The sequence below is a fragment of the Sander lucioperca genome, chromosome 11 (assembly GCF_008315115.2).
Source record: "Sander lucioperca isolate FBNREF2018 chromosome 11, SLUC_FBN_1.2, whole genome shotgun sequence".
NCBI lineage: Eukaryota > Metazoa > Chordata > Actinopteri > Perciformes > Percidae > Sander > Sander lucioperca.
This window is the reverse complement of record NC_050183.1, coordinates 19,070,947-19,083,767: the sequence shown is the minus strand read 5'-3', so window position 1 is coordinate 19,083,767 and position 12,821 is coordinate 19,070,947. Positions and strand designations below refer to the sequence as shown.

At 42.6% G+C, this 12,821-nt stretch overlaps 1 protein-coding gene across 4 annotated transcripts in view; it reads left to right on the top strand.

Moving 5' to 3' along the window:
• The window catches only part of bcar3 (BCAR3 adaptor protein, NSP family member), a 77,272-nt gene extending 64,717 nt beyond the window's left edge, over positions 1-12,555 (top strand). For all 4 annotated transcript variants that reach the window (XM_031282353.2, XM_031282354.2, XM_031282356.2 and 1 more), the window contains 10 exons: positions 2,593-2,825; positions 3,643-3,743; positions 4,217-4,345; positions 6,048-6,272; positions 7,787-8,406; positions 8,957-9,072; positions 10,121-10,292; positions 10,778-10,889; positions 11,623-11,826; positions 11,945-12,555. In XM_031282353.2, the coding sequence (XP_031138213.1) occupies positions 2,593-2,825; positions 3,643-3,743; positions 4,217-4,345; positions 6,048-6,272; positions 7,787-8,406; positions 8,957-9,072; positions 10,121-10,292; positions 10,778-10,889; positions 11,623-11,826; positions 11,945-12,123 (2,091 nt within the window). In that variant the 3' untranslated portion in view covers positions 12,124-12,555. The remainder of the gene's footprint in view (positions 1-2,592; positions 2,826-3,642; positions 3,744-4,216; positions 4,346-6,047; positions 6,273-7,786; positions 8,407-8,956; positions 9,073-10,120; positions 10,293-10,777; positions 10,890-11,622; positions 11,827-11,944) is intronic.
• Positions 12,556-12,821: the final 266 nt, after the last annotated feature.

Below are 12,821 nucleotides of genomic sequence, written 5' to 3'. Positions count from 1 at the left end.
GCAACATTTACTCGTATACTTTTTTTTTTACTCTGGTTCATTTACCATCACAACCACAACTCAGTGATTACAACCTCTGGAATCTGTCACTGCAACTTCACATATGTGCTCTCTCGCATCACAAAGTGGCGAATCTGCGCACCTCGACTTTCACAACACACTTGACGATACATTTGGTGCAAAACTAATTTGTACCTGTGGACTTAGGCTGTGGAGCTTTGAGCTAACAGAACGGGAAAAGCAGGGTTTCTATCGCCAGATGAGGGACAACTCTGTCCGGCTTATTTATGTAGCATGGAAACTTGGTGGAATAGCATGCTAGCGTTAGCTAACTAGCTGCCAGCCCGCTTCTAAATAAATACCTTTTAATTATCTAAACACTTTTTAACAGTCAAACTAAAACACTGGCGGTGAGCTCCACGGCCAGCAGCCGCAGACGGACTGTCATCAGTGGGGATCGACCAGCGTAGCAACACTGCTTTTGCCAGAAAGCTTCGCTGCCGACCTCGACCTGCAGTCGGAGCTCCAGCGGGACACGGAGAGCCCCACATCCGGTAGCAGCGGCCCATCCCCCGGCCATTACCAGAGCTTGCTTTGCTGATGTTGTGCATCCCTGCTAAGAATTGCACCCGCTTGGGCAGAAACAATCATTTCTGCAGAATTCATTGCTGCCGAAAATTGCATCTAGGTAGCAAGGAAATGCTACTACAGAGTCTGATAAAACATTGATGTCTCTAAACCTTCTAAAATCCTAATCATTATTGATGAACATGACAAAGAGATTTACTATTGCCTAGTTTTTAAACAGTACTTTGCCTTATAAAATCATTATTTTCCCTAGTGGATGCAATTCTCGGCAGGGATGCGAAACTTGGCACCTGTTACCCACTGATGACAGTCCGTCTGCGGCTGCAGGCCGTGGAGCTCACCGCCAGTGTTTTAGTTTGACTGTTAAAAATGTTTAGACAATTAAAAGGTATTTATTTAGAAGCGGGCTGGCTGCTAGTTAGCTAACGCTAGCATGCTATTCCACCAAGTTTCCATGCTACATAAATAAGCCAGACAGAGTTGTCCCTCATCTGGCGATAGAAACCCTGATTTTCCCATAGACTGTATATAAGAAGGCTTTTCCCGTTCTGTTAGCTCAAAGCTCCACAGCCTAAGTCCACAGGTACAAATTAGTTTTGCACCAAATGTATCGTCAAGTGTTGTGAAAGTCGAGGTGCGCAGATTCGCCACTTTGTGATGCGAGAGAGCACATATGTGAAGTTGCAGTGACAGATTCGAGAGGTTGTAATCACTGAGTTGTGGTTGTGATGGAAAATGAACCAGAGTAAAAAAAAAAAGTATACGAGTAAATGTTGCATTATAAGTTTGCAGCTGTCATTGTGTTCATGTAAATATCAATCTACACACTTGTGAATATTTTTTCTGTAACTTCACATTCAGAATACAGGTGTGTGAACATTTTCTACAAGTGCAAATTTCAACTTACAAGTTCAGATTTTTTTTACAAGCTCTCATGTTTTTTTTCTTTGTATGACTTCAAATTCAGATCACGTGTGTGAATATTTTTTACAAGTGCAAATTTTATTTTTACAAGTGCAAATTAAATTTTTACAAGTGCAAATTTTAACATACAAGTTCAGATTTTTTGTTCTGCAAGTTCTCACATTGTATTCTACAAGCTCTCCCTTTTTGCACCATATTTACCTTCATAGTCGGGCCGTCTGGCGAGGTCCGTGACTCGAGTCTGTTCGGTGTGTCCCGTGCTGTCGGCCGTCCGAGGAGCCGTCGGCATTCATTTGGGCCGACCCGACATGTTCAGTCGGGGAAGGGCAGTCGGGACTCACCCGGAAATGGGGAGCGGATGAGCCTCTCAAAATCTGACGAAAATCTTTTAAACTGACCTTTGTCAATCTGAAATGAAGACAGATTCAGCAACTGCACGGCCTATTTCTCGCTTAAAATGTTTTCAGAAACACGTTTCGGTGAACTATTTTAGTACAATATGAGATCGTATTCTGAACGAAGCCGCCATGACAGTCTGGCTGTGAATTTCCGGAGAAAAAAGAACCACGTGACGCGTTCGTCCAATCAGCTGCCGGTTTTCATTTACTGGGAAATAATCAGACTGTTAATGGAAACAATACAGAGCAGCGCCGCCTGCTGCTATGGAGACGTATTACGTTTCGCGCACGCGCAGAGCGTACGCTCAAGTCGGCGTCGCCTCAGTGTGTTCTGAGGCATTTTTTGGACCTCGGGACCCGACTGATCAGTCCGACTGGCTTTTCTGCCGACGGTCGGCCCGTCTGGTTGGTGTGTCAGGGCCCTAAAAGGTCAACTCCACAACTACCCCAGTCTCTCTCCAAAAGACATTACAAAATAAATAAAATATATTTATATATAGTTATAGTTATATAGTTAGAGTTAGGGTCATGTGTTCATGACAGTGTCATGTCACTCTTATGTAGATTCCTTCAAGTAAAGTGTTACCCAGTTTTTATATCCCTTATTTCACTAAGAGAGACTGTTTGATGAAAAAAACATGTTGAGTTTAATGTTATCTCATCTTCTATCTGTGCATTTAAGGTGGTAGGAGCCATTATCTTCCAGCCAATTAACAGAGGGCTGCCGCTGCGCTGTCTGGAGGAAAAGTACGGGTTGTCCAGCCACCATCGAGAGACGCTCATGGCGCAGGAGAGGCAGAATAAGAAGCGCCTCAGCCTCAACATTACCAACGGACACACACACGACAACACACACACGGTGCACGACAGCACACACGCCCGGGACAACGGCGTGAGCCGGGGCAGCCAGCTCAGGTTGGTACCCAACTAGAAACCCACACAAACACACTGATTAACACCAGTATTCCTCAGTGGCTGGAATGATGTGTGTGTTTGTTGTTTCTAGACGATCACATATTAAGCATGTATAATTTATTAGATTTGACAAATACTGGGTTAAGGACTGTTGTGATTTTTAGCTCCAAGGGACACAAACCTATTACTGAAAGTGCGTAGTGGGCTACAGACCAAATAACAAGCTGTCTGCTATATTTGAATAATGGAGACCCACCTTCACTCAGTCATACTCTCTCTCTCTTTGTTTCTCTTTCTCTCACACTCTCTGAAAGACTTAAATCAACCCTTTAAATCCCTTCCTGCTTTTAAGCTTTTAACACGTAGCCTCGAGCTGTTGAGATTCATCATCCAGGCAGTGGGCTGTATATACAACATGTTCCATATGTATCGTAAGTCCTCTATAAATAAAGACATGGTGTGTGTGACTTTTCTGCTGAAGGGGACATTAGTGTGTAATTTCACAAGTACATTGAGCTTAATGTATGGAGTTCATATCTGTCTGAGTAAAGAGACGGAGAGGGAACGAGGAAAAGATAAATATGTGGTCCAGAGTAGAACAGAACAAAGAGAGAGGAGTGGTATAATGAAGGAAGAGAAATATGAATAAGAACTCAGTGTTGTCTTTCTTTGTTTCGTGTTCATTAATGTTACTTTGTATTCTTACTGTGTTAAGCTTTTGATTATTATTATTACAAAAAGGGTTTGCTTTATTTCTCCCTTTTGTATTTGTAGGTGTTTTATGTGTATTGATAATTGGACGTCCACTTTCACTCAGGTCAAAGGATCGCTGTGGCAGCCAACCAGCAAGTCTCAATCAGGTCCAAGAGAGGCGACGCCCGCTCAAGGCACACCAATCAGAAAGCTACCTGCCTCTTGGTAAGTAAAAGTGATTGCCGTGATTGGCCAGGTGTGCAGAGGTGTAAAAGTAAAGTGCATTTTCTGTGTACAGCCGAGTGCAACACTGAATGCCTTTTGCGAAGACACAGTTTAAACGTGTGTGGGCTGCTTTACAGGATTCATTGCTGTCTTTTCTCCTTGCTTTTGAGCGTTTGTAAACCCTTTGCCTTTAGACAAGACTTGTTTGTATGTTTGAAGCATACTGGAGCCTCTATTCACTCTTTATTGTGCTGTACGTGATTTTTATAAACAAATCTAATTTAGATGATCAAATCTGAAAAACAAAAAGTAGTCTGAGTGGTAAGGATTATGACCAGCTTATTTTATCACCCATTTCCTCTTTTCTCCTTTTTTTGTGTTATACATTCTATTTGGTTTACACACCTATTTTCCTTTATTCTATTCTTTTCTTTCTGTGACCACCTCTACTTGTCTTCTCCTCATCTTCCCAGGATCCAAAGCGCAGCCCCAGCAGTCTGCTGACCCCTCTCTCCCGAGCCCAAAGTCTCCAGTCTTTCGGACGGGCAGTGAGCCGCTGCTGAGTCCCTCAGTCTCACGGAGATCTGCAGAGCTTCTGGCAGGTCAGTAGGAGGATAAAATCCAATGTTACACTAATCAGCTTATTAACACTCAAAAACCTCAGTAATATTGCACAACCTAAAGATCATCGGTCAACCCAGTATTTATATGATGCTTGGTAACCATATTATCCGCTTGTTGAGCGGGATCTACATGTGAACATACAGCATCAAATTGCGTGCACATTCAGTACAAATACAGTCCAGTCAGGAACCCCTCGTCATAGATTTAACCATTTATTGCAACAAATGGAAATACAGTTATACTTGGAGATGAAGGCTCTGTTCTGATGATGATCCCTGGATCAGCCAAGCCGCATGCTAAGATGACACAGGGAGCATGCTGCTGAGACCCCCCTGTACACAAGAGTAGGCCCAATCCAAGACATCAAAACAATTTCAGACATAGTTATGATGACACCCAAAAATTGGGAAGGTGGAGGCTGGGGTGGTGGAGGCAAGCTTTGCCAGAAGCAGCGGTGTGAGACAGCATTGGAGTAGCAGGAAGCAGAGAGGAATAGGGAAGCATTTAAATGGACCGCCTGATGTGAAAATGGTCGGTTGTGACTGGCTGGAATGATAATTCAATTAGTGGGCCTTTGACTTCCGTGTCCTGCATGAACTAACGCAATGCTTAATTATATATCTGCAGGTATACTATCTGAATGTAAAGCACATTGTCGCTGCCAAATAAATCACAAAACTGTCCATGCAATTGTTTGTCTTAATAATCAGACATTTTATTTACGCAGCACTTTTCATTCACACAGTAAATATGTAATGTAGTGTGCCTCACCAGAAGTGCAAAATAAACAGAAATGAAAGCATTTTAAAACAAATGAAAATAACACTAAATAAATGTAGGCGAGGAAAAAGTACACTGAAGTCGGTAAGGTAAGAAGAAAAGCTTTGTTGCTCCCGTACAACAGTATAGCAATCTTATTTGTTGTAACACACACACACACACACACACACACATAGGTGTAAAGGCTGATTTATGCTTCCGTGTAAAATCAATGCCAAGGGTATGTAGGGTGACGTGCAAATTTAACTATATGCCGTGGCGACGCACGCCACTCGGCCGTGGCTTGGTTGCGTCACATGTCCCCCTACTCATTTCCTGGTTCTCCTTTTCCATAAACAACATGAAATCTAGGAGAGGGTTAACTTTTCCTGCTACAGATTTCTGACCGTGGTCAGGAAGCACAGGGGAGACACTTTGTTTCTCTCACTATATCTCTCTAGAGTCCTCGCTCCAAAGCTGATCACCGTCACTCTCTCACTCGCTCTACCACACACTCCCCACGCACACACACACATGCTGGCCCTGCTATTCTCTTAAAGACATCGTCGCACACATATAAACTTCAGGCCACTTACGTAGGCTGTGGCGAAAGCGCCGCGTGGAACCTCCGCAGAACCATTGATCTTAAGCTGTCTCCTTACATGCTCCTGCCATTGTTTGCATGCAGATAGGAAATTCAATTTAACCCTGTCCTTTTTGTGCTTTCACACATTCTTTGGTTGGTTCTTTCGGATTCAAATTTGGCAAATAAAGTAAAGTAACTACATGGCGTTACATGGTTCACTGTCACAGAAATGAGAAGGAAAATATCAGAGGATACATTGATTCAAAACAATCAAGTCTATGTGATAAAAGGTGTTGTGTGATAATGTGATGACAGTATTGTTCATGTGTTTACAGGCCAGGCCATCCGGGGCTCTGATAGCCAATTGTGTCCCAAACCACCTCCCAAGCCCAGCAAGGTGCCGCTTGCTCGACTGCCTCGCCCGCCCTGCCTTCAGCCACTAGCCCCCCCCTCCAGCTCCTCCAGCCTCACAGACTACTCCTCCACCTCCCCCCGGTTAACTGCACCTCCCCTGGACTCCGCGTGTGTGGAAACTCTTGGTTCTACATGGAGGAGTGGAGGTAATGAAATGCATTTTTTTGACATATCAGCAGGTGCACATTTGCTGTTTTTCTTTACTGGGAGCACTTTTATCATCAATAAATCCTTACCCTGTTAGTTTCAAAGATGTGTGTAACAACTGTAAAACATATTAACTAGTACAGGGAACATTAGCTGCCTCTACAGACTTAACCACTGCATTTTATTTTGTCTGCCAGCATGTTTTATTAGTAATTCATTATTCCAAGATAGTTTCCCCCCAATGCTAGCCTTGTACAGTACACTTAAATTAGCTATTTTGATCGTGTTACATGTTTGAAGTTGTTAGTGAAACCAGATACAAACAGTTAATTGTATTGGCCATTTTAATTAGCCTAATCATCTGAATTAGAACATATATTGGATTTTATTTTCAATTTTTTGTTGTTGACACTTATTTTTCTTCCAAGTGGGAGATGGGGTATTGGTTCACTGAATGTCGATTTAGATTTGATGTGTGTGAAATGAAATATTTCCGAAGGCTTTAGTTGTAAATCCTCCTTCACCGCTTCTAAACCTGCGGAACAAAACTGAAAGATTTTCAGAATTTCTATATAAAAATTGAAGTGACACAAGCTATTTAAATATCACAGTACCCGTTTTTGCTTTGATTTCACAAAAGGAGTTCATAAACTAAAGTTTTTTCTCGTGCATTATTTTCACAGGTTTAAAAAGGGTGAAATAAAACTCAGACTGAACATCATTTCACAAGCTTAAAGTCCTATTGCCCCTTATTCGAGCCCATGGTGTTGTGGCTGTAAAAACGTTCCAATATCTCCGACTTAAATCTAGGAGGTCGACGGTGAAACTTTTTTTCCTATTTAATGGAGATCCGAAAGCAATCCTTTTAACGTTAAGAAAACGCAGCACAGAGCCTCTGAGGCAGTAGCTGCTGCTCATTAATTACAGCTTTCCAAGGTAGTGCAATGCATTTGACATTGCTTTACTAATTTTAAAAAGCCTTCAGCCTTAAGTTATTTTCTTCATTTTCAGAAGAAGTTCACAAGCTGCTTTCAGCCCAATTGAATTGTCTTGTCTAGTACCAATTTTACTTTATTTAACCTTTATTAACATAAACTTTTTCTTTTCTGTTGTTGTTTTTTGCTTTTTGTTTTAAAGATTATTTTTGGGGCATTTCAGCCTTTAATGATAGGAAAGCAATAAAAAGGGGGAGAGAGAGGGGGGGAAGACATGCAGGAAATCGTCCCAGGTTGGACTCAAACCTTGGACCTTCTGCGTCGAGGCATGAACCTCTGTATATGTGCACCCGCTCTACCGGCTGGACCATCCTGGCCACCTGTTGTTCTTTATTAATTGCCCTCGGTGCTCATATTCCATTTTAATAAGGCATTTCATTATTATTATTATATGGACTATGGCCGGAACATTTACAGTAATATTTATATCTATTATTTACTAACTCTTCCTCTAAACACAATTTCTAAAAATAAATTAAAAGTATTTAACTATTAAAAGTGTGATTGTTATTCCATAGCCACCACAGGCCCTCCTGTAACTCCAGTCAAACCCCTGAAGTTCCTCCATCAGCTCCTACCTGCAGACTCTCACAGCTCCTCCACTTCTGTACTTTCACCTGCTGAACCGGGTCAGTATTCAGATTCAGAGGCTAAAACAGGACGGACTGAACGCCTGCAGCCGAGCCCCGCAGACCTGAGGTCCTGCAGCCCGCTGGCTTGGGAGGAATCAAATCCCCCCAACCCCACCACGTACCTTGGCCTTCAGCCTCTGCTCTGCAGCTACGTGGAGAGACTGAGGAGAGAGGGGGAGGCAGGGAGAGAGGAGGAGGGGGTGGAGAAGGAGACGGGAGGGAGTAGAGGACTGGACAGAAGCTCCTACCATCACGCCATCGCTGCTTTAGAAAACACCAGTGAGGAAGAGGAGGAGGACGTAGGGAGGGAGGAGGACAGGAGGAGCGGTTTCCAGCGGCCGGTCGAAGAGACGGAGTCGACATTCCGGCCGGCAGAGTTCCAATCTCGACTTCTGCCCACGGAGAACAAACCGCTGGAGATGGTGGTGCTGAAGAGAGCGAAGGAGCTGCTGCTCAGACACAATCACCACAGTATCGCCAGACACCTGCTGATGGCCGACTGCCAGGTACGCACACACACACACACACACACACCAACAATATAATTCAGTGTAATTATCTAACAGCATTTTTTATTTCTCTATAAAAGCGCCGTTGTTTAATTAATATTATATTATTAATATCATTAAATATATTGGAGGATCAATTGATTTGTAAATTGCCAAAGCATTTTCACCTCCTTTTTCTCCTTACATTAACCCGGCGAATAAAACTGAATTTTTTAGGCGGATTACAATTTGAGAATTTCAAATCTGAAATTCGTTATTGTGACACGATAATTGTTCACACACACACACACACACACACACACACACGTGTCTTATTTGGAGAAAACCTTGCTGTAACACACAGAATTAGATTTCTCTCCTGCAGCTGATGCAATAAAATGATCCTCATGACTCTGAGAGAATCACTGAGAAAGAAAACAGCCTTGAGCCAAACACATTACAGCTAATCAACACACACACACACACACACACACACACACACACACACACACAAGATAGACAGAATAAGAGAGAAAGATAAAACAGAAAACCTTTTTTCCTCCTCCAGGTTGCGAGGATAGTCGGAGTGACTTCAGAGGTTAAAGGTCAGATGGGCGTGTCCTCCGGTCTGGAGCTGGTGACGCTGCCGCACGGTCGACAGCTGAGGCTGGACCTCATGGAAAGGTACACTTCTCTCAAACGTCTTTTTATTAAAGCATACGATTTGACATACAATTCACTTGTACATTCTAAGAATTTTTTTATAAGTAATTCAATAAATCAAATAAACAGTAAACTTGAAGTGGTGCAGCATTAAAGCAAGGCAAAGCAAAAAACAAAAACAAAAAAAAAATAAGAAAATAAATAAATAGGTAATAAGTAACAACAATAATACAAAAACAGTGGCAAGAACACTACCAGGCTGACCGCGATGGAAAGGTACACTTCAAACACAAACATCAAACACACACACACACACACACACTAGAGTGCGGATCGGGCCGCATTTTTCTGTCCTAGCCCGACCCGAGCCCGACACAGTTAAAATCTCGTTTTTTCTCATACTAATGACGGAAATGTCAACAGATAAGCGCATCAGCGCACACGGGGCAACAAGCGCACGTTAACACAGGCGCGCACCTTACATAATAAGCTTTTTTAAATTTAAAATGTTAATTGCCTTATTGTGCTGATGTGACCGAGCCCGACCCGAACCCGAACATCATTTCTAAATATCTGTCCGAACCCGGCCTGGCCCGTCGGGTACAGTTCGGGTATCCATCCTCTAACACACACACACATGACAGCACAAATGTTGCATACAGATACAAAATGGAGTAACACAATTCCAGGAAGTTCAAGTCCCTATAAAAAAGATAATTTACACACTTCAAGCTCACAGTTTACATATTTGTGAAATCAGAAATTTGTGTAATTTAAATTTGTTCTAGTAAAATACTGCATCATTTTCAGACCTCTGAAATGTAGTTATTTTAAGGGGTTACACGCCAGAAAGATTGAAAACAACAGCTTTTGCCAAAGCCGATGCACTGAAACTAGAATTTGAGGTGACGTCAGCAGTGATTCATACCTGCTTATTCATTGTACTTCCTGTAAACACAGAGGCTGTCCGCCTTCAGACACTGAAAGATCAGATTACAAACTGTCAAACAAAAACAGATCCCACTGCTGGCGGCTCGCATTGATAATCCACCTCTCCTCTGTCTGCCAGGCACCACACCATGGCGATAGGCGTTGCCGTGGATATTCTGGGATGTACGGGCAGCGTGGATGAGCGGGCGTCCACCTTAAATCGCATCATCCTGGTAGCGCTGGAGCTGAAGGACACGGTGGGAGACCTGTTTGCTTTCACAGCCCTGATGAAAGCTTTGGACCTGCCGCAGGTAACACACACACACACACACACACACATAGTGCGTCTCACTATCTTTGTGGGGACCTGTCATTGACATAATGCATTCCCTAGCCCCTTACCCTAACCATCACAACTAAATGCCTAACCTTAACCCTTACCCTCAACCTAACCATAACCTAATTCTAACCCTAATCCTACAACCAAGTCTTAACCCTCAAACAGACCTTTAAACTTGTGGGGTCCAGCATTTTGGCCCCACAAAGCTGTCGGGACCCCACAAGTATACTGTATTCCCGGTTTTTGGATCCCACGAATATAGTTAAACAAGAACACACTCTCTCACACATACACACACACACACACACACACACACACACACACACACAAATATTTTTTTGGACATTCAGAAACCACATTTGACCAGTTCAGTCTATGTAATTATCTCTGATATTGTTAAATAAAATGTTTGATGGTACTGTGAGACACTTAGAGCTGATGTGTTGTCCTCTGCAGATCAGCCGTTTGGAGGAAACATGGACGACTCTACGAAGGAACTACACACAGACCGCCATCAACTACGAGAAAACACTGAGACCTTTCTACAAGAATCTGTATGAGGGCACAGGTACTGAACACACACACACACACACACACACACACACACACACACACCAGTTATAGATGAAATCAAATCACATCACTACAACATATTGACCAAAGGAGCATTACTGAAACAGTTCAAACATTGAATCAATAAAAGGAAAGAAACAGCCAAATACCTGCAGAAATCAGACCCTGATGTTGCATCCATGTGCTTGTCAAATCTACCTTCTCCTAGATGCCAGGGATGTATGTGTATTTTAAACAGAAATTAAAAAAACGAGGTTGTGAGGCAGCTAGTTTCTCTCTGGTTGTTTTAATCCTGCAAGGGGACAAAAATATTGGCAAATACAGTAGTACTACTGGACTGGACAAACATTTTCAAACCTACAAAGAGGGACTAATAAAATACTTTATGCAAGCTCACGGAGATGGCGGGATGAATATACCTTAAATCAAGAGGTTCAACCTCTTCTACACATTTTACATGATTCCTAATAAGAAGGGCCTTTAAGAGCTACAGTACAATTCATGCGTTTTCTTCCTTACAAAGTTTAGATTTTGAGAGTGTTGATAGGACTCGGATGATTTTAAATGATACCGTCCTGGGAGAAAAGTGTAATATTCCCAAAATGAAACAATGCATAATGTAATTATTATAATATTTCAGAGATGACAGAACGGTTTTATAAGTTTAAGAGATACAGGAGCAAATTAAAAACAATCCACTGACCTCCCTCCTCCTCCTCTTCCTGCAGCTTTCTCCCCTGCGGTGGTCTGCGTCCCCCTCCTGCTGCCCCTCCTCACTTTGATGGAGCGTTCATCAATCACACCCGAGGGGGCGGAGCTCTGGGAGACCAGCGACCAAGGCTGTGACATCATGCTGCGCCACCTGGAGGATGCACGCGGCGTTGCACACAACGCAAACACCTACACGGCCAACGCACAGGAGCTCTTACAAGGTTAAAAACAAGAAAAGGCACAAAGTTATACACAAAGACGCGTATAGCTTTTGTAAATTATCAAACAGAAACAGAAGATGTCAATAACAGCTGTGTTTTTTTTTCTTCCTGTCTTCAGGGTTCACGTGCGATGAAGACCTGTTGGAGGTGTTCAAAACAGACTTTCAGCTGCGGCTGCTGTGGGGAAGCCGCGGAGCTTCAGTCAACCAATCAGATCGTTACAACAAATTTAACCTCATCCTCACTGCCTTGTCACGAAAACTGGAGCCCCCGGCCAAAACACAAACTTTAATTTGACTTCACCTGACCAACAACTCTGACATCCCGACGCACTTTGGACTTCAGTAGAACATCAGGTGGATCAGAAACCAGCTGTGACGAAGAGAAATAAACCTAAACGAGGCAGAAAGTTGATCAGAGAACGACCGGTTGTTAGTCCGAGGAAGAGGATACGTTTCTAAATCAAACTTCACACAGGCTCTCCTGCAGCTGAACACCATGCTGTCAGTAATCCTGCAGCTGTTCAGTCGTCATATTTCTCCAGATAAAGACTCTCAACGTTCCAGACTTTTCAATCACTTAATACTTTACAAAGTCTGGATATGCTAGTCTGTAATAAACCTGCAACTTCAGTTTGTTTAAAGTGCACATCATCACCCTTAATCTCTGCACAATTTCTGGGTTAAAATAAATCAGAAGACTCACAACTATGACACATCACATGTAAAAAAAATAAATAAACACATACAGGCAGAATCTAAAACATACAGGGAACAATATAAATGTAACAGGATTGAGATTAGTATTATTATGTTTTACTCACTTAATTCCATTGCAGGAGATGCAGAAGCCACAGGTCACTTAAAGTGCTCATATTATGGTTTTGGGCTTTTTCCCTTTCCTTTATTGTGTTATATATCTTTTTTTGTGCACGTTATAGGTTTACAAAGTGAAAAATCCCAAAGTCCACCTCAAAGGGACTTACCATCTCCAAC